At 31.7% G+C, this 21,498-nt stretch overlaps 2 protein-coding genes across 3 annotated transcripts in view; one reads left to right on the top strand and one right to left on the bottom strand.

The window, feature by feature from the left end:
- LOC118203191 (putative rRNA-processing protein EBP2 homolog) overlaps positions 1 to 1,618 on the bottom strand; it is a 69,556-nt gene extending 67,938 nt beyond the window's left edge. The window contains exon 1 of one of the 2 annotated variants that reach the window (XM_085819869.1): positions 1,463 to 1,618. In XM_085819869.1, coding sequence (XP_085675995.1) covers positions 1,463 to 1,480 — 18 coding nt within the window. In that variant the 5' untranslated portion in view covers positions 1,481 to 1,618. The remainder of the gene's footprint in view (positions 1 to 1,462) is intronic. The other variant, XM_085819868.1, reaches the window with a different exon arrangement.
- Positions 1,619 to 1,840: 222 nt separating this feature from the next.
- Positions 1,841 to 21,498, top strand: part of Rpt1 (26S proteasome regulatory subunit Rpt1) — a 59,715-nt gene continuing 40,057 nt past the window's right edge. The window contains exons 1-4 of the mRNA XM_035376946.2: positions 1,841 to 1,973; positions 3,079 to 3,116; positions 3,226 to 3,307; positions 12,817 to 13,048. Coding sequence (XP_035232837.1) covers positions 1,898 to 1,973; positions 3,079 to 3,116; positions 3,226 to 3,307; positions 12,817 to 13,048 — 428 coding nt within the window. The 5' untranslated portion in view covers positions 1,841 to 1,897. The remainder of the gene's footprint in view (positions 1,974 to 3,078; positions 3,117 to 3,225; positions 3,308 to 12,816; positions 13,049 to 21,498) is intronic.

The following is a 21,498-nucleotide window of genomic DNA, read 5'->3' as shown; positions in this document are numbered from 1 at the left end:
TTTTTCTAATTTATGAGAAAAAAGCAGTGTACATGGATATAGTGAAGAGTGTGCGCAATGCCATTTTTGTGTAATTCTGGGATGTTTTTTTAAGTAAAAATAAGTCGGCGTGTACATGGTTTATGTTTATGTGTATGTGTTATTTTGAAAAATGCATAAGGAGTATGGTATTGTGCACTTTTTCCCAATTTTGCAGTGAATATTTGTCATGATTAAGCAGTTTTGCTAGATAAAATTTCTAGCATAAGTGTAATTTGGCTATTAGATTGTTGGAAGAAGTGTTCAGTAGATAAAAAGAAAAGAAACACGTCTTTACTTCGTGAAGACAAAATGGCGGCGGGAAAAAAAAAAATAGAGGGTTGCCTACATTGTGCAATTCGTAGATGTTTTTTTAAGTTAAAACATGTCGCTGTGTACATGAATTCTTGTCAAATATTTTTGGTGAGAAACTTTACATTTTTGCTATCTAAATTTTTTGTTTCGGATTTTTAGCTAAATTGTGTGTTCAAAACGTAGTTTTTGCATGTGCGAAAACCGCGTTTTTGGAGACATTTTAGGCTAAAAGTTCAAAATGTAAACAAAATATTTAGATAGTAATATGGCAGCGTGAAGTTTCTCGCCAAAAATATTTGGCGAGAAATTTGGCGACTTGAGGGCGCATATCAGAGTAGTTTCGATGTCTGTAATGCTAATATGTACGTTTACCTATATCTTTTATTTTCTTTGTTACCTCTCGCATTTATTACTGTTATTCAAGTAATTAGCCTGCTTGTTAGATATTTTTTACTTGTTCTTGTGATATGTAATTCTATTTATTTATTTTTATTTTCCTCTTGGCTACAATTGGCACGAAAAGTTAAATTGTAACCCTGTAGGCAGCAGGGGGGAAGAAATTTTGATTGGCGCAGTTGGACTATAGCTCGACCCGGGGGGAGGGGGTATTTCCATTAGTGCAGTTGGAGTACACCCCACAAAGCTATTAGTGATTTATACATTCATTGAAAACAAAGAAAATGCATTTATTTATACGTTGGGGGGGTGAACTCCGAAAAACAAACACTGGGGTAAAATTTGTCTCGCGCGTGTACTAACGTAGCGCAGTGATGCGCGTGTGCTGAAGGGTTAATCAGCTGCATCAGAATCTCTACTGATCTGATGTTTGCAGTGAACATTTTTTCAATGAAGGTATACACGTGTATGTATGCACACACACATACATATGTCTGTACGGGAATGGGTTATGTACATATACAGGCACACGTGAACACATTCATACATATATACATGCAAGCATGAACTTCCATCCATTCATTCATACATTTCTGAAATCCGGTCACGATGACAGAAGAATACCGAATATTTTATATTACACTTTAGTTACAAATTCAAAATTGCCTTTAATGGTTTATTTATGAGACACGATTTTACACATATAAAGAGAAAATAATATCGTTATACTCACATTCCAATCAAGAGTCATTTGTCTTGAAACACTATAAAACAAATCTCAACACTTGGCTCAAGTTTTCCTCGCTCGCTCGTCAGTAACATTCACATCTCATACGGTTTTCCAACTTTTCATAAGTAATTCGTTGTTGCCAAATTTAAATAAGATAGCTTTTTAATATGGAAAAAAATGCTCAAGTACTAAAGAAAAATATAAAGCACATATAACGATAGTAATTATTAAACATCTAATTAAAAACAGTAATGTCTCAAAATCAGGTGTAAAAATGTATTTATTTTCATTAGAATAATGTTTTCTTAGCGTTTTTATTTTTTAAGAACTTTCTGTAATGTCTGTAATGTGCGCTTGTCATGTCAGAAACTGTCTGTAACCGTACCTGCAATTCTGACTAAGTAAATTTTGTTTTAATACTTACACAGTTTTTTTAAAATGCCTGATTATTTGGGAGATGATATGCGAAAAACCAAAGGTGACGAAAAAGATGAAAAAGTGGATGATGTGAAAGGTACTTGTATTAAATTGTTACTTTTATTTCGGTGAAACATTCTATTTTCTTCACCAAAACAGTTTTTGTCAAATTCAGTTTGTTAAGGCTCTTATTATGCTTGCTATTAATATTGAACTCATGTTCGTAAAAAAATAAAGCGTTTTTATCTAGACATTTTTCCCTACATTAATTTTTATAAGAAAATATATACATTATAAAATGTGTGCTAGAAAATTTAAATGCCAGTTCATTAATTTATTTTTATTCAAGGCATTCTGACTAGCTAAAGGAAGTTTTAATTGCCTGTTTATGATATAAAAGATTATGTCACTGTAAGTCTGTATCATTTTTGATCATCTGACTGCAATGACGTAAAAAATAAAGCATTTTTATCTAGACTTTTTTCCCTGCATTAATTTTTATAAGAAAATATAAACGTTATAAAATGTGTGCTAGAAGGTTTAAATGCCAGTTCATTAATTTATTTTTATTCAGGACTATCCGACTAGTTAGACGAATTTTTAATTGTCTGTTTACGATACAAAAGATTATGTCACTGTAAGTCTCTATCATTTTTTATCTTCTGGCTGCAATGATTTTTTATATGTTTTCTGTACGATTTTAAGTTTATATTTGATTTATGTTTGCTTTGCATATAAAATTGGGTAAAGTGCAGAATCGCCTACTTATATAAGGCGTATCGATTTGCACATGGATAAAGTCAAGGGAGTGCACAATGTGTACATGGATACCGAGTTTGTGCAATTCTTTGACTTGTTATTTTCAAGTTGATGGAGAATCGCCCACTTATATGGTGCATATCGATGTGTACATGGACAAAGTCGAGAGAGTGTGCGATTCTGGATTTTTTTTTTTTTTTTTAAGTGTAAATAGGATGTTGTGTACATGGATACCGAGTTTGTTCAATTCTTTGACTTGTTATTTTCAAGTTGGCGATTTTGAGAAATGCACAAAGCAGTGGCTGATTTTGTGCTTTCCCCATAAAATTATCTTAAGTTCTGTTTAGACTTTTTTGTGATTATGTAAAGAAAACATATTGAATATAGCCTCTTAATTATTTTGATTTTTGCAGCTTTTGTATACATAACCTTTTTTTTTCCAGCTTTGGACGAAGGGGATATAGCACTTTTGAAGACATATGTATGTACTTTAAATATTGTGAATTTCTTTTCATATCAGAAGAGTATTGTACATAATTTTAATATATAATCTTTTATATTGTTTGATGAGTTTTTTCATTAATAATTAGGGTGTTGGTCAATATAGTAAAGCTATAAAGCAAGTTGAAGATGATATACAAGGTATTCTGAAGAAAGTAAACGAGTTAACAGGTAAAAGCATTTTTTACATTTCTGACTTAATTTAAAATTATTTTTAATAGGTGTGTTATAAAAAAGGGTCAGTTACTTTTGGTTCACAAAACAGGTTGTATGTGAACGGAGAAGAATTCGCTAGTTTTCGCAGTAATTCAGTACAACTATTTTTTTCTTTATATTAGGTGGGAAATGTTTGACAAGTTTCAATATTCCTTTTAGCCCATTTATCTATTTCATATTCTATTTTTGCTCTTTATTTGTGAATTTTAGAATTTTATCCATTAACACATTAATACCCTCTAAGGCAGAGGTGAGAAATATACGGTCTCCATGAGTTTCCTGTACAGCCTATAACTCTTGTATTAATTAATATTTAATTATAAAGATTACAACGATTTGAAAATTAATAGAATAAAATAACATGCTTCCCTCTATTAAGCATAATATGAATTAGAATGCTGCAGTTTGCAGTTCTAGCTGTCTTTCACAGTCTGAAATTATTGCTATTCCGATACACTTTTCAGTTTACCAACGTCCAAGAACAGAAATTCTTCTATTTTGGCCATGGCTCACCCTTACTCTAAATACACTAACCCTGTTTCTTCTGTTTCTTCATTTTTGGCTATGGCTCACCCTTACTCTAAATACACTGATCCTGTTTCTATAGCAACTGCCAGGCACCATGAGGGTGGCTGTTCTAGAGACAGATTGTGGGTATTTAATCCTGGATAGTACCTACTTTTTTCTCCCTCTACCCTACACACCTCAACATTTCCCTGTATGTTGTGGAGTTGGTGATTTGTAGTTACCTGTGCGTGCTTGTAACAATCTTGGCTGATATTGCTATTTCCCATTATGGAAATCTAGTTTCTGTATTTTGAGTAAGTATACGCTTTTTTAAAGATGTTATTTGATATTTGTTTTTTCTCCATTATGTTGAATTGTAAAAGAAGAAATTTAAATGAAGAAAATTATTTATTACTTCTGTACTTCTGTGAAAGATAAAATAGTGTGTTTATTGTGCAATACAGTTTTGGCCGCTCTGAAAAAAACCTAATGCAAAGAAACACTATAGGTTTCACTTTAAAGGAAAAGAAAATATTTTTTGGCGCAAGTAAATTAATTCATGGATTAGTTATTTTGAGGGGATAAAAAAACTACCAAAAATCCGTGTTTAAAATTATTGCGTAAAATCCAAGAAAAAACGTTCTTTGATAAAATGTTTCTTCTTGGATTTTTCGCAATAATTTAAAAACGGATTTTCGTAGTTTTCTTTTTTGTCTAAGAATGTTTCTTCTTAACACGTGTTTCTCAATTTCCTGTACACGTCGCGGAGAAGGAAATTCTGGCCGCCAGGTTCCGTCGCCAAATCCCTTGGCAAATTTTCCCTCCACTTTCTAGCCGCGTAATAGCATTTACGTGTATGGAACCTTTTCTTCTTTACATAGACGTTCTTTGGTTAGAATAATCTCCATGTATGGTACAGCGGGATTTGGCGACATGATGATGAGCAGTAAACGAGTCATTTTGTTCTTGGCGATAATTTTCAAAATCGTGCGAAGGTCGTACCGTATACTAGGATTTTACCGCAAAATCTTTTTTTTTTTTTAATAAATACCTTGTCATTTTGCAGTAAAATAAAAAAATAGGGTACTTTTCCGTTTTGCTGGCGCAAGCGATAAAGTCGCCAATAATGGTACAACCGATGCCAAACGGAATATTCTCGCTGGTAACCTTTTACACCTCATTTTCAAAACAAGTCGCAGCTTTTTCTTATCAGATTGATTGTTTCTTTGAATAGTGGCATATAATTACATAGAATTTTTATCAGATAGTTCAGTTTTATGTCTAAGGCCATTTTCAGTAATTAAGTCAATCAGGATGCAATCACAGCACTTACCCGAAGCTGAAAATATAGAAAATGTAAGTCAAGGGTTAAATTCATCAATTCTAATGAGAATGCATTAGCGAAGTAAAGCACTGCAGCTTTACATAATTTCTGAGTAAGCTATTCGTACGAATTGAAATATTTCTTGCATTTAAACTTGTGTTCCAAATTAAGATTTAACTTGAAATTAATGTAGATAATTACTAGCATTAGATTTTTGTAGAGTAGTTTATGTGAGATGAGATCGCTTGGGGTCACGTGAGATGAACCGGCGAATCAAGATGTTGAACCATGAAAGCATAGTAAATTCTTAAATTAATGTCTTTTTACAAATTTACTGTCTTTATTTATTCGCTTTTTATAAAATTTTAAGCGATATTAAAATGTTTATGCCTTCAAAAAAAGAATTCTTAGAACTAACATTTCTTTAAATATTTTTTATGTGTATACTGTATGTAGTCGCCAATAAAGTCTGCTTGGCGAGATTTGCGCCGGCCAAACGGAAAAGTACCAAAAATAGTAATCAGTCATCTAGGCTAACCATGTAATATAACTATATTCGCTAAAATGTCGTTGATTATTCTAATTCAATTTTTAAGTAATTATCTTTATTTTTATGTTATTCATATCATTTAATGTTGCTTCTTTCCTCTAAATTTATTTATCATTAGTAAATAATATTTCCAAATTTCAGGAAATTTTCTCTGGCATAATCCTGAAATTAATTCTAGCAGTATGATGACATCACGAAATTTAATGCACATGTTTTTTCCTTATGTATGCTGCGAAATAAATATAAAATACCTCAATTTAGTAAAAAAATAGCATTAAATAGATTTCTTTCTTTCATTCAGCTGCAGAATGTCTGCAAAAAAAGCCTTATTTTATTCCAGATTGGGGAGATTCTAATCTCAATCTTCAGTGGAGAAAACAACTCCTATTATAATTATATTTGTGTTTTCAAGCGTTAAGGTGCCTTTTAAGAAGACACCTCACACAAATTAAATTTACTTAAAATCTAACCTAACTTTTAGCATTGTGTTGTGATTTATAAGAACCGGATTAGCCTCATGTTGAACTGGTGATGATCATGAGTAATAATTAAATAAAATGTACAATTGTGATCCAATGTATATATCTTAAATTTTAATAAGTTTCTTAAATGGAAAAGTAAACAAAATTATCAAGCAAAGTGTACCAAGAATAATTAAGAATGAATGTCCTCTGGGCTTTATTGAATAATTAAGTAAATTTGCTACACAGTACAAGTAATACCATAATTAATTTACCTCTTAGCACAGCCAATGTACATTATGCAGATAGACTGGAATTTTCTCGAAACATACCTGGAAAACCTGGAAAAGTCAGGGAATTTCATTCTCCTGTTTGAGTGGCAACCCTGAAAGACCCTTTCAAGCGGCCTCTTTACTTGAATACCTTCTAAGGGTCTATAGGAGATTCGTCTTTGCTTATTGATTTGGCAATGTTCACAAAACAAATTAGGTGAGTGCTTTAACACAGACTTCGAACTGAATGTCTCTTACTAGTCCTGACAATAGCATCATAATTTATATGACCAAATCGACCATGCCATAATTCACTATTGTTATGCTGAACTGTGGATGCCTCAAATTTTACAGATTTGCCCCCCTTTTTCACTATTTTTGGGAATACATGATAGTTACTTCCTATCAACTTAGCTTTGTAAAAGGTTTCATTTTCATTATCAGTAACTTTAATTTGCCCATTTTTACCATAAAATCTCGCTCTGTTGATATCCACCCTAGGTCCAGATATTAAATTTCGTCTCAATTCAGGTGAGTATAAAACATTCTTAAGCAAAATAACTATATCCCCAAATTTCATTTTAACAGTAACCTTCCCATGAATTGGAAAAGTTACCCCATCAATAGCTACTAGCATATTCTCACTTTTCACAGGAGAAAAAGTATCGAACAATTCACGATTTTTACAAAAATGATGAGATGCAACAGTATCAAAAATCCAACTATCATCATTTTCCTCCAAATTGTTAACATTAGCTTGAGCTATAAAATGGGACTGAGCATGGGAATTATTTTTACCTTTACTCAACTTGGGTTTATTCTTACACTTAGGAGATGTTTTATTACTACAGTCAAAAGTCGTTAATCCAGACTCGTTGGGACTTCGGCGATTCCGGATTATTGATTTTTCCGGATTATAGATCATCAGTTTAAATCTGGTAAGATGGCATGCAGAAATTATAAAATTAAAAATATGAAACCGTAATTTATGAAAAAAAGATCAATTATGACCGTGATGCGCAATGAATTGGAAGTTTATCTGTCAGCACTATCCTTATATTCAGGGCAGATGTTTTTATTTTATTTGGCTTATAATTCCTTACTAAATGTAGTATTTCATCTCGATGTACTCCGTCTTTGATATGATTTAAATCAAGTTCCTCGTCATTATAATTCGCTTCTGATAGTGAAGAAAGTGACACAGAGGTTATTGAAAACGAAAAAATTTCGATTGACAAATTAGTCGGTATTCTCGACACAGCCATTATAGGACTTGAACAGCGGAACTTTGTAACTGAACAAGAAACTATGTCTGTTTAATAGAATTAAAGAGAAAGTATTATCATATGAAACGAAGCAACTTAAACAACTTACATTGAAAAAAATGTTTAATAAAGTAAACAAATAAATATTAAGCTTTTTCTTTTTGTAAATTTTGATACCCTTTAGATCATAATTGTTCTTTATTTCATAAATTATGGTTTCATATTTTTAATTTTGTAATTTCTGCATGCCGTCTTACCAGATTTAAACTGATGATCTATAATCTGGAATCGCCAAAGTCCCGACGAGTCCGGATTAACGACTTTTGACTGTATTTGGAAAAAAGAGGCAGACCACGTATCCAAGTAGCACACGATGTTGCAAACTGGTCCGAGAGTTTGCAATTGAGGAGAAATCATTGTGCGAATGCTGAATTTGTGCTTATTTTGTTTGTGAATATCTGCTCTACAAGAAATACTACAATGCTAATCGTGAATATAGTATTTGTGAAATAGTGTTGTGTTTTGGTGTTTTATGTGTTTCGGTAGTGTTCTGCAATCTTTGTGGTTCCAGGGGTGCAATATTTGGATACCCTTATTAGCTCCGTGCTTCAGTTATAATGTTCTAAGTTCTGTATCGCATATCATTCATATAAATCAATTATTGTTTCATATTGAAAGGTTGGGTCTCAGAATTATTTCATATAAAACCAAAAATAACATACAACGGTAAGGCACTTTCTGGTTTTGCTGAAAATGCAATCAATGCAGAAGCAATGGCAGTTCAAGCTGTTATGGTATGTTCATTATTTTCAAAATACAAAGAAATTATTGGACTGGTACCAGTACTTAATATTACTGCTGAAGAGGAATTAGATATATGTAATAGCTAAATAATAATGAACATTCTATAGTGTATTGTTTTTTGTATAGTACGCACAAAAGTTTAATGATTTTAAATAGTGTATGAAATGCATGATCGAAAAACTAGTGTTAAGGAAACATTAGCATTTCTATGAAATATTGTAATCTATAATTATGTGATATTTAATTGTGTAATATTAAAAAACACTAAATATTTTTATTGATTGCAAATTGTAGTTTTATTACTTTTCGTTTGGTATCTATTCTTCCAACACTGTGTAATTCGTGTTTTTTTAAATATTGCCATTATGTATGTTTATTAGATTATCTCAATAAATAAATGATGGAAATTAGGTTTTATTTTTTATAAAATTTAAGTATGTTTTATTTTCGGTAAAACTGTATTTGACGGTGCCCACTTGGCGATTTTTGGTGATACATGGACACAGAGTTTATGCAATTCTTTGATTTGTTATTTTAGCGGTGATTTCCGCACCAAAAAATGACGCTAAATGAAGTCAAAATAACAATTCAAAGAAATGCAAAGAAACACTATTTGACTCATTAAGACCATAAATATTTCAATTTTGAAGGTGAATCTCAACAAACTGCAGTTCAGAAACTGAAAAATGAAAAGCATCATTAACAGGCATCTTTGAAACAAAAAGTTTCATCATGTGCTATTTAACGAAGAGCTTACTTTAACGTACTTAGCTTACTATCATATACTATATTATTTCAATTATTTCTGTACAGTAACAAAAAGAAAGTTATTGATTATAAAAAGTGCATGAAATAATCATTGTAATCTACTTATTCTAAAATGTAGAAACTAAAAGTAAGTAAATACATTTGCATATGATCGAGTTTACATATGTTAAGAAACATCAGTATTACTAGTAAATACTGCAATCCATAATTATTGCACTTTTAATTGCTTACTATTTAAAAAACATAATTTTTTTTTTTTTTTTTTTTTTTTTTACTAATTGGAAATTTTAGTTCTGTTACCTTCCTTCTGCTTGCTATTTATACTTTCAAACATTAGGTATATTTTTATATAAAATATTTTTTATCACATTTATTAACTACTTTTTGCATATCTTGGAGATATAAAAGTTTATGGTTATATTTTTTTACTGTGAAACGCGAATAAATTTATACTTGAGTTCAGGTAAAATACTGATTATGTTACCTTCCTAATTTATCATGAGAGGGGCAATTTTCAATGTTTCTGAAATTTAACAGAAATAAATGTGATTATGCTGTTATCAGAAATGCTTTTTTTTTAACCCACATATATATCTTTACTTTTATTTATGTCTAATTGAGTTTTATTTACTTAAAACCTACTATTAATATTGTACATTTACAATAATCACTTTCATAATTACTCTCCCTTAAGAGAAAAAAATGTTGAAATCTTGAATAATCAGAATTTAAGTTATTTAAAAAATATAGTTTAAAGTACTGAAAATAATTAAGGTTATTATTAATTATGTATATTTAGTCTAAAGAGAAATTTAAAAACTATAGTTTTAAGTGCTGAAAATAATTAAAGCTATTATTAATTATGCATATTTAGTCTAAAGAGAAAAAACTGTATTGTCTTCTGGTTTTCAGGAAATGATAAAATATTTAAACTTTAGAAAAATACAAGGAATACAAAATTTTAAAAAAGAAGAAAAATATATTAGTTATTAAGCTTATGTTTCTGCATAAATCGATATGTAACACAAGGACATAATAACGACATTTTCACAACTGTTGCAAAAAGATGGAATTTTGCGAACATTTGGATGTCGTGATATCGACATCTATGCAACAAAAACCTCATCTATAAAGACATCTTTGCAACGGTTGCAAAACAGTGGAATTTTGCAGACATCTGGGCATCTTAACGATGCATTGCGATGTTTTTGCAACACGACTCACGACCAGTTTGCAATGTCGTTATGATGTTGCCATGCTATTGGGTAGTGACATAGAAATAATTAAATATATTGTTAAAATGTATGTTAAAATTGTATTGTAGGGAAGTTAGATCCAGAAAAAGTTGATAAATACAAACAATTACCTCTTTCAAGAAGAACTATAACAAATTGCCAGCATGATGCCTCTTTCAAGAACTATAACAGATCACCAACACAGATTAGTTGAATATGTAACATAGCAATGTCAAACAATTATATAAAATGAAGATGTTTATTTTTCAATTGCTTTAGATGAAAGAAACTTTAGAAACTGACTTGGCGCAAGTTTTATATTCGATTCGAGCTGTAATTAAAGATTTTCAGTGTTACGAAGAACTTCTTGCACTGAGTAAGCTAACTGGAAGAACTCACAGTGTTGACATTTTCAAAAACTTCAGAGAAGTATGCTATCAATGACAATTAAATGTCAGTAATTAAGTCATTGTTTGTACTAATAGTACACCTTCCATAAGAAGTTAAAAATGAAGGATTTGTTGCCTTATTAAAAAAGGAAAACTTGAAAAATTGGTATTGTTTCACTTCATTTTGCATCAAGCAAAATCTTTTGCTCAAAAATAAACATTTCGCATGACACTCTGGATAGAACCATTTCGGGGAGGCAAGAGCTGGTGGTGGAGTTCACTGTAGGAGGAGCTAGTAAATGTTTATCCATGCTAGGGAGGATGTGGAGGGGCACACTCGAACGGACAAGTGGAAACGCTGTACGCCCTCACTTTTTGTGTTTAGATTGTGCATTTTACATTGAGTATTAGTTTTTGAGGGTTTTTGCTATTTACTTTTTTAAATTATTGAGTGTTATTTACTACCGCATGGGTCATGTATCATGCAGAATTTTACAATTTCATATAGTTTTCTGTAGAAGGCAGGTACTAAATTTTAATCATTTTCTTAACATGATACAGACAGAGAAATAACAGTTAATTTATAACTTTTTTCATATACATGCACAAACTCTGCTTTATTCAGAATTAACCAGGATTGCCTAAAATGAAAGTGATCATCATATAAGTGTGTTGTGGCATCATGCTTATAATAGGGGGGACTGGAAAGTAATGTCGTTTGTGCACATGTCGACAACAACATGCTAGGGGCAGAAGTGGAAGCAAATCCATGTCAAACACTCTTAACCAGCCTTGGTCAACCATCCAAGAACATTTAAAGCAGAATGGAAAAATAAGCAAAGCAGGTGTTTGAGTCCCCCATAATCTGTCTGAAAAGAACAAAGCCAATCTATCTATCACATGCAACGTATTGCTTCAATGGCACCATACAGAACCCTTTTTTGATCGTTTGATTAGTGGAGACAAAAAAATAAGTCCTATATGATAATCCAAAATTCAAAAGGCAGTTTTAATAGGAATTACAAAGGGTTTATTTACATCCCGAAAAGGCACTTCTGGGTATTTGATGGAGTATTCGCGGAATTGTTCATTTTGATTTGCTGGAACCTGGACAAACTGTTAATGCAGACCTTTATTGTGAACAATAAAGGTCTGCATTAACAGTGTGAGTGAACCATTCTTTAATCGAAAAATATCAGTTGTAAACAGAAAATGCGTCATTCTGCAACAGGACAATGCAAGACCGCACTGTGCAAGACGAACACTGGAAAAAAATTAATTAGTTGGGGTGGGAGGAACTGCCATACTCACCCACCATACTCGGCCGATATTGCAGCATTGGATTTCCATTTATTCAGATCCCTGCAACATTTTCTTAGTGGCAAAAAATTTGAAAATTTAGATGATGTCCAAAATGTCTTCTCGAGATATTTTACTCAAAAACCAATTGATTTTTATCGGTCCGGGATTGAAAATCTGCACATTAGATGGCAAAAGGTTATTGATAATGAGGGTGATTATATTATTGATTAAAAATAAAAACTTGTTAAAAATGTATTTGTTTGAATTTAATGTAAGAAAGCGACATTACTTTCCGTTCCCCCTGTTATAGTGCTAAATTTCACTATCTGCGAATAACTTTGGTTATCACCATTTTATCATTTTCTTCAGTATCACTCTTATTACTACAATTTTTACTGTTTTCTGCATCTGTTGTGCCGAACTTGATTGAGTGGTTATCAAAAAAATATGTAAGTACTCAACAAAAAATAGGTAAGTGCAGCAAATATTTTGTTGCTGCAAAAGTGTGTTGGAAAATTATTGTTAAATGTTGTATTATATGTTTTTGCATAAAAATTTTATGAAGTATTTATATAATTTTTTTACAGGTATTAAAGAATCTGATACCGGTCTAGCTCCTCCTGCACTGTGGGATCTTGCAGCCGACAAACAGACACTGCAGAATGAGCAGCCACTGCAAGTTGCTCGCTGCACAAAAATTATCACTACGGATTCAGACGAGCCCAAGTACATCATCAATGTGAAACAATTTGCGAAATTTGTTGTTGATCTTGCAGATTCTGTTGCTCCCACAGATATTGAAGAAGGCATGAGAGTAGGGTGAGTTCTTTCTTAATACTCTATCAACATATCTCTACTATTGAATAATCTGTATATATATGCTGTACGTATATATGTAATAAAAACAGATTTTTGAAGCACTGATGTAGGAATACTGAGACTCAGAAATGCAGAAATTCTGATGATGAAGCACGTAAATGGCATACTGAAGAGGATCCCTACTAAGAAGGAAAATTCTGATTGTGTAGTTTGCTAATAATGTTGAGTTTGTAATATCTAAGAAACTTGGCAATCAAGGTGAATTAAATGCCATTTTTATTTAAATTGACACTTGTGGCCCAATTCACTTAGCGCTCTAATTATGCCTATTTCTGGAACATTTACATTTTTGATACTGTTACAGAAAGAGAGCTCAGCAAAATAATGCCTAAGCAGTAGCAAGTGTGCATTTATCCAGTATGGAAGATCAATAAGAGAAAGGTTTTGGTTTAGGTTAGAGAAGTTTCAGTTCTCAAAATTTTGAGTTCAAGTTCTGAGTATTAGCGTTACGTAAGCCATCCAAGATGTATTGATCTAGAAATGACGCTGTCCAGAAAAGTAATGATTTTGACGAGAGGGAAAATTATGTGGTTAATTTTTATTTACATATTTTTTCTTACACATTCATATATATATATATATATAAGAAAAATTAAATTTGTACTTAATAAAGTCAAATCTTGCACTATCACTGCTAAAATTTCGATAATTTCAGTGAACTATCTCCTAGGAAATGATATGAAGATAAGTAAAGATATATATGTATATAATACTTTCTCAGTTTTCAGTTTAGTAATAACTAATATAGCAGCTTTCCTTTCCTTTTAATAAAAGAGACAGTTTCTTTTCAGAAACATATTACAGCTCAATTATGAGAAGACTGTCACCTTTTTTACTATCTTTTTTATTTTCTTTTACTTTGGAGCCAGAATTAGTATTAATGAAAATTCTTGCATTTAAAAAAGTCACAATTTTGTCTCTTAGGTACTTCTGTTATTGGGACTAGATTCAGAAATGTATGAATGTTATGCATATGTTACACATCCATCCATACATACATGCATACATTTCTGAATCCAGTCCTGGTAGCAGAACAGTACCATTTCTTAAAACAGCCTTGTAAATTTGGATGGCATTTTTATCTTAACTACGTAGTAGAAAAATACCTCCTGGAAATATACCTCGCCTGTGTTGAATACTTCTGTGTGATTGGACGAATTATTCCATAGTGTACAATTTGATGGGAACCCAAGAGCCCATCAAATTGCACCACTATGGAAGCAACCCCCTTTTCTGTTTGCCATAAATGTTCAATAATTTAAATAAGTGATTTACATTTACAAAATTTTTCTAAATTTTGTGTACAGTTCTACCATTTGTCTGTCATTTGTTATACTTTCTACTCTTTTTTTAGTTTTTGCATGTTCTATGTACCCAAGTTTTTGAATTTTTTTGTGTGATTTACTCTAAGAGTATGAATGGCATGTAGGATTGGCTCGGGACCAACCTCTGTGTTCTTACTTTTCAAAAACAGAAATTTATTTAAAGCAGTTTGAAGTCTCCATTTGACCAAAGGAACGAAACATGTTATTCGGAACTCATTAATCAACTAAATTTAGTGTTTAAAATACTTGCTCTTCACAGGTTCTGTTGAATAGTTTCATATCCCGATATAAAAGATTTAACTTCACCTTTCCCTCAGATAGAATAATCAGGATTCCTTTTATCCAATCTGCTCTGTCTTTCTATATATGGCGCTGTGTGTGTGTCTATATATATATATATATATATATATGTAAGATAAAAATATGTGAATCAGAATTATAATATAACTATAAACATTAATTCTTCCTCTCTATTCTAAAATCGTAATAACTTATCTGCATTGCGTCATTCAAATTAATCATGCGATCTTACGTAACCGTTAATACCATATGCCTCTTGACGACCAATCACCGAATTCGACTTAATTGTAATAATAAAAGCACAGGAAAAGAAAAAGACGGAACACTGTAGATGCGTGCTTAGATCCATATTGAAGAAGAATTTTGATTGTGTAGTATTTAAAGAACTTGGCAGTCGAGGCAGTTTCAATTCCATTTTTATTTCCAATTGATATTTGTGGCCACAATCACTTGGCACTCTAGTCGTGCCTTTCCACAGAAGATTTACATTTTTGATATTTTTGAGATAGAAAGCAAGCCAGCAAAATTACATCTTAGCACAGCACAGAGCAAAAGCTGAAGTACGTAGTTATGAAAGATGCAAGCACGCGAAGAGAAAAGTTTCGGTTTACAATTCGGTGATTGGTCGTCAAGAGGCATATGGTATTAACGGTTACGTAAGATCGCATGATTAATTTGAATGACGCAATGCAGATAAGTTACTACGATTTTAGAATAGAGAGGAAGAATTAATGTTTATAGTTATATTATAATTCTGATTCACATATTTTTATCTTACATATTCCCCCCTTCAAAAAGAAAAAGGCGTAGCGACAGAGAAGCCTTTTTAAAGAGAAAAAGTTAAAACACTAGCAAATTAAAAAAAAATAAATAAATAAATAAATCATAAAATTTTTGTCCTGTAAAGTATAATTTATAAATATCAATTTTTTTAAAAATAATTTTTTAATTTTTAGAGTCCTATTGAATTTTTCAGCATTTCAGTCCAAAAGTCTTTTTGTTTGAGAGTTCACATAATCATAATTCTTCAGGGAAGGTTCTTGTTATCGCAGAATATCACAAAAACATTTACATAATCATTACTTATAATTAAATGCACAATATTTATGATATTAATTTTCATATTGATAAATTGTATTTTAATACCATATAATAATAGGAGTAAGCTTCAGAAATTATGGTTTCACCGTTATCATCTTTCATTTACAATTCCTTTATTTTACCATACTGGAAGGCCTCGCAATACTTCTAAACAAACATATCCATCAATAGGGCTGTCCTCTTAAGCTAACCAGTGTGTTCTATGCACTGATGGCCCAGGGTGCCTAGACAGTTACTTGAAAAGGCCTCCGTTCCTTGCATTAAGGTAACTGGCCTTTGAGAACTGCATTAATACATTCCATAATAATATAATAATAATAATAATATAAAAATTTTACATGCATTCATAAAATGAGAGCCTCCAACATTATCTTGCATGAAGAGGGTAAAAGGAACAACTGTACAGAGGTAATTACAGGCCTCTGTTGAAGGAACCAGTACACCCTCAGCATACTAAACTTAACACACAATAACCCATAAATTTTAACATGCATTTACCATAATTTCATATTACGTATCTGTAATAATTTCACTTATTTTTTACACCTTCATTTTTAGAATAATTATAAAATTCGTATTCAAAATTCTCAACAAAATTTCAAACACATAAAAACTTATCTTAATATCCTTCCCTATGAATAATTTAAATAGCTTAAAATTAATTACTTAATTTGCTCACACATAATTATGAAAAATTAGAAAAATTAATGAACAAGAATTTCAGATTTTCTCAAAACAAATTGCAGAAATTTTAACCAATGTTGAAATGAAAACTATAGAATTCACAGCACATTAAATAATTTAGTTCCTGAGCTAGATTCACACGAATGTAATAATTTTTTAGCTGTTGAAAAAGCGGAAGTGCAAATAATTTTCTGTCGCACATACTTACAAACACTAACTCAGATCGACCTTGAACCCGCTGTAATGCTTAATTACTAAACGGTAATTCACTGATGATTTACTTTTCACTAGGCATTCGAACTTCTCATTTTATCGAGAGATCACTTTCAATCTGTAACCACTACGCGTGATTATTTTTTTGAAGCACTTGCAAAACACCACAGCAGAAGAATGATCTGTTATTTTTTTAAACACTGAAAAAACAAACTTGATGATTCACTTCTTTCACATTATCTTGGAGTTATCACAAAACGATGATTTGAAGAGCTGAATTAAATTTTCCATTGAGGTTTCAGGCTGCAGGAAACTATCCTTTTGCTCTTATTATGACATATATATAATATATATATATAATGGGGAGGTGTAAACGGAGAGCACAAATTTAAATTATACTGCTTTATTAACTAAACTATTGTGAGTAAATAACAAGATTGGCTATCAAGGATTTAATACAAAATTGTTAGGCAACCCTGCAAGAATATGGTAATCCATATACAGTTTACAGGATAGTTTTATGCACTCCATCATCTCTTTCATAAAGTTTAGATATTCACAAATGCTGGCTGAACACTCTTAACCTTTTCACGATGGCGCACTTTTGTTTAAGACGCTCATGTGGGACGGAAGGGAATCGAAGGCAGTCTCCGTACAGGACGGAGGTTTTGCATCGCTAAGCCTAATTTTATTTTAAAAAATCAGAAACAAAAAGTTTCGCTTCTAGCATTGCAATTTTTGGTAGCGTTTTAGATTATTGAGTTCTTATATATATTAAAATTAGCACTTAATAACTTTTTTTCTTTATTTTACATTAAAATATACTTAAAAAATTGTTTATCTTGTAAAATAATTTTTGGAAGCATTTTTCAAATTATTCCAAAGTTTTAATTGATAAAATCCATCAATAAGGTTTAAAATTAATAAGACAACACAATAAAGACTATTTACAATAAAGTAATAAAATTTAAAATGAAGACTGAATGTGGTAAATCTCGAAGCACGGAGAAGTATCACTTTATAACTCTTTAGAAAATGAATCATCACTCTCATCTGCATTAATAAATGGTTCATTGACCATATGAGGGTATTCTTCCTCTGATAAATAGCGCCTTCCCGCCATAATAGACTGGAGGTGAGGCTTTCCGAAATAAAAAGGGAAGAAATGGAAATATATCTGAAGGCAATGCAAAATGTAACAGTACTCCACATACTAAACCTAAAAGACTGTGCATAGTAAAGGAAAACATAGAATAAGAAAAAGGAATTGGATATAAATCAGACACGCGAATGTTTTCATTTATTTAAAGAGCTCACCTCTGTTTACGCTTTCTCCTTCCCCCCCTCGCAAGAGCTGATGAGTAAAATACCAAAGTCAAGTCAAATATATCAAACTCAAGGTCAGGAACCTAAAACTGTGTTCATTTCAAAAGTAATGGACATAGGATGCCATCTAGTGGTCTTCGGAAAAACGTTCCAGCTTAAAATGCGTATACGCATCACCCGTCCTCTGAATGCAATCTCTAGCGATGCGTGGACGGGACGCTCGGCTGTAAGAGATGTTCTTAGAGGAATGCGTATATGGAACGCCCGTCCTGAAAGGGTTAAACATCTGGAAAACCATCCTCTATCGATACTCCTAGAAGGCTCATCTACTTTCCTTCAGTGGGACGGTCTGCCTCATGACTTCTAAAGCACATCTGTTTTCTTCCATTGCTCATCTGATACTCTGCCAGCAGTAATCTGAAATAACATCAGTTCCAGATCTCCTAGCTTGGTTCTTTATTTTTTTTTATTTTTTTTTTTTTATTTTTTTTTTTTTTTTTTTTTTGGAATCAATTTTTGGTCCTTAAAAGTCCTTAATTTTGGCGAAAATCAGCAGAAGGTCCTTAATTTTAATCATGTGAAGTTTCTGTCTGTTTTTATGACTGCCATTTTGAGTGTGGATTAGCATTTTGGAGGTATATTTTTGGTGATTCATTGATAAATATATTTATCTTTTGAATGGGTTATAATTTGTTCCTATTTCTAATATAAATAGAAAGATACTAGAGTTGCTAGGCAAGAAGTGAAATATACGCATTTCAAAATTATTTAGTTTTTTCTAATAAAGAGCTCTTAAACAACTTTTCGGTTTTGGGGATGGGAATTCTTTTATTAAACGGTTCTAAATTTGGCACCTTGTCAACATTTTGGAGGTTTTAAGATCAGTTTCTACAGAAAATTTTTAATTCCGAGATCTAGGAATTTTTCAACGACCTTTTTTTTAAAGCATTGTAACATTGATAAATTTCATTAAAATAATGGTAATATATTGAAATGAAATTTAAAATATAACATTTTTATTTTTTGCTGTTATATTATGAAGTTCCGTTTGGGACACATATTATACAATATTTTGAATCTGAAAAATAAACAAGGTATAATGCTGTAAAGCACAATTTACAAAACAGTTCTTAGCAAAATCAATATAGCTGTGTAATTAATTAAAAATGTCTTCTTTTCATGGTAAGGGATTTTCCTATGTAATTCTCTCAGAATTCTCAGAATATGCATCAGTTTTCTCTGTAATATTACGCCTATCCTTCGATTTACATGGTACTCATTTTACACGGTTTAAAAGTTAATGGATTTCAAAAACTTGGTAAAAATGTATATTTGGCTGCATATATGCAAATACATATATTTTAATTCATTTTTGAATCTCATTCCTTTGGCAACAACAAGGATGGGGATTCCCCATGTTGTAAAAAGGGAATCCCCATAGTATGTATATGTATTTCACAACAGTAAACCTAGTCAAAAGTCTTTAATCCAGAATGATCTATAATCCGGACCTCAAAGCTACAAACTTTCTGCGCATGCGTAAACGCATAATACTTTTATGTATGCGCATATGCGTTTACGCATGCTCGTTTAATGTATAACGGACAGTATAAGCTAAGCTAAAATAATCTAATTATCTATTTCAGTTAATGTTGCAGATTGCGTTGTTCCTTATTCTTCAAATTGGATCCGGCTTATTATTTTTTGCAGACTGTTAGAGCAATTTTATAAAAAGTAAGCTTGAACTTTTGATTATGTCAAAAAGAGTTTCCAATTCTGGAGCTGCCAAAGGATCTACAAAGCGAAAGCATGTTTCAATGTCTATTAAACAAAAAGTGGAATTGCTGCAAAAAATGGATAAAGGCATGAAGAAAGTGACAGAGAGGTGATTTGTTTCTCTAACTATTCCGAAATTTGTTTATCAATTTCACGCTGCTCTGCGGGGGGGGGGGACATCGCGGCGTGCAATGAACTGGAAGTTGATCTGTCGGCACTATCCTCATTTGTTTTCCATTTTTCTTTGGATAAGTGTTTCTCATATAGAATTTTGCAGCGTGTCCTGCGTTGAGCAATATGCTTTGGAAGAAGACAATGCACATCATGTTTTTTCGCTTTCTTAAGATTTAAATCAACATTTATCATTCTGTTTACAGTGGACACTGAGCATTTTAATGATTTTGCAACTGTCCTTTGACTAGGGGGATTTTCTTTTAACATTAAACAACGTACCTTTGCAATAGTCGAAGATGTCTGTTTTTTCCTTGGATACTTGTTTGGAATTTTTGTCCCATTTGAGGCTCCAATTTGACGGGTTTTTCCTTTTTTTTTTTTTTTTTTTTTTTTTTTTTTCTCTTGTCGATGATATTACCTATCGAGGCTTTAGGTATCACAAAACCATGACTCTCGCATCGTTTTTGGATGACGGAGTATGCATATTTCTCTTCGGAAAGAGCGTAAATGTAGCCTTCAAACCACTGCTTTGTTAAATTCCCCATTTTGAATAAAAACAGAACTTTCAAGCTACAGACGATAATTTTGACTTTTAAAACATAGTACAATTGCAATTACTTCTTTTGCAGCAAATTATTTTTTATTACCGCTTACCAAAATCGTCTAAAAAATGTGCGAACAGCCTCTGTAGAGAAAGTAAAAAGATCATCAGTCCTTTGAAAAAAAGGAAGAAAAAAATGCTTAAACAAAGTGGAAAAGGAGATAGATAAGTAATATATAAATATACACTTTTGTTAATTTGCCTCGAACCGACAAATTAAAATTCTATCTGCGGGCCGGAGTTTGCCCATCCCTGGTCTAAGCAACAGAGAAAGAGTAACGGATGTTGCTAAATTTTACTTCGTGAATGAAGCCACAATAAGAAAAATTTTTAAAAAAAATGAAGTTTCTATTAGAAAAAGTGTAACAGATGATACAGTGGAAAATATGGAAAAGGCATTAGTGATGTGGAAAAAAGACCAAAATCAAAAGCAGATTCCCATTGATACTAATGCTGTTACAAATAAGGCTTTAAAGATTTATAAAGAACTTAAGAATCAGATGAGAAAAGGTATCTTTTTCCGTAAATCATGGTTGGTTTAAGAGATTTAAAGAAAGACATTCTGTATAATCTAAGATTGAAAGGAGAAAGTGCATATGCTGATTTGAATGCAGCACAACAATATCCAGCAAAATTTGTTAGAATCATTGCTGCCAACTCCTATACTTCTGATCAGATCTTCAATGCTGACGAGCTGGAAAAAATACCTGAAAGAACCTATTTAGCTAAAGCTTGCAAATCAGTTAGTGGTCATAAGGTAGCGAAAAGTCATATGACAATTCTTTTCATTTGCAACGCTTCAGGTGATTATATAATGAATCTATTGGTTAGTAACAAATCAAAAACACCACGCTCATTTAAAAGAATGAACTTAAATAACCTTCCTATTT

Source organism: Stegodyphus dumicola, chromosome 7, assembly GCF_044657685.1.
Source record: "Stegodyphus dumicola isolate Sdum_Otavi_A_Nest chromosome 7, ASM4465768v1".
In the NCBI taxonomy this organism is placed as follows: domain Eukaryota; kingdom Metazoa; phylum Arthropoda; class Arachnida; order Araneae; family Eresidae; genus Stegodyphus; species Stegodyphus dumicola.
Note: the sequence above shows the minus strand (reverse complement) of the source record. Positions and strands in the feature narration are given on the sequence as shown.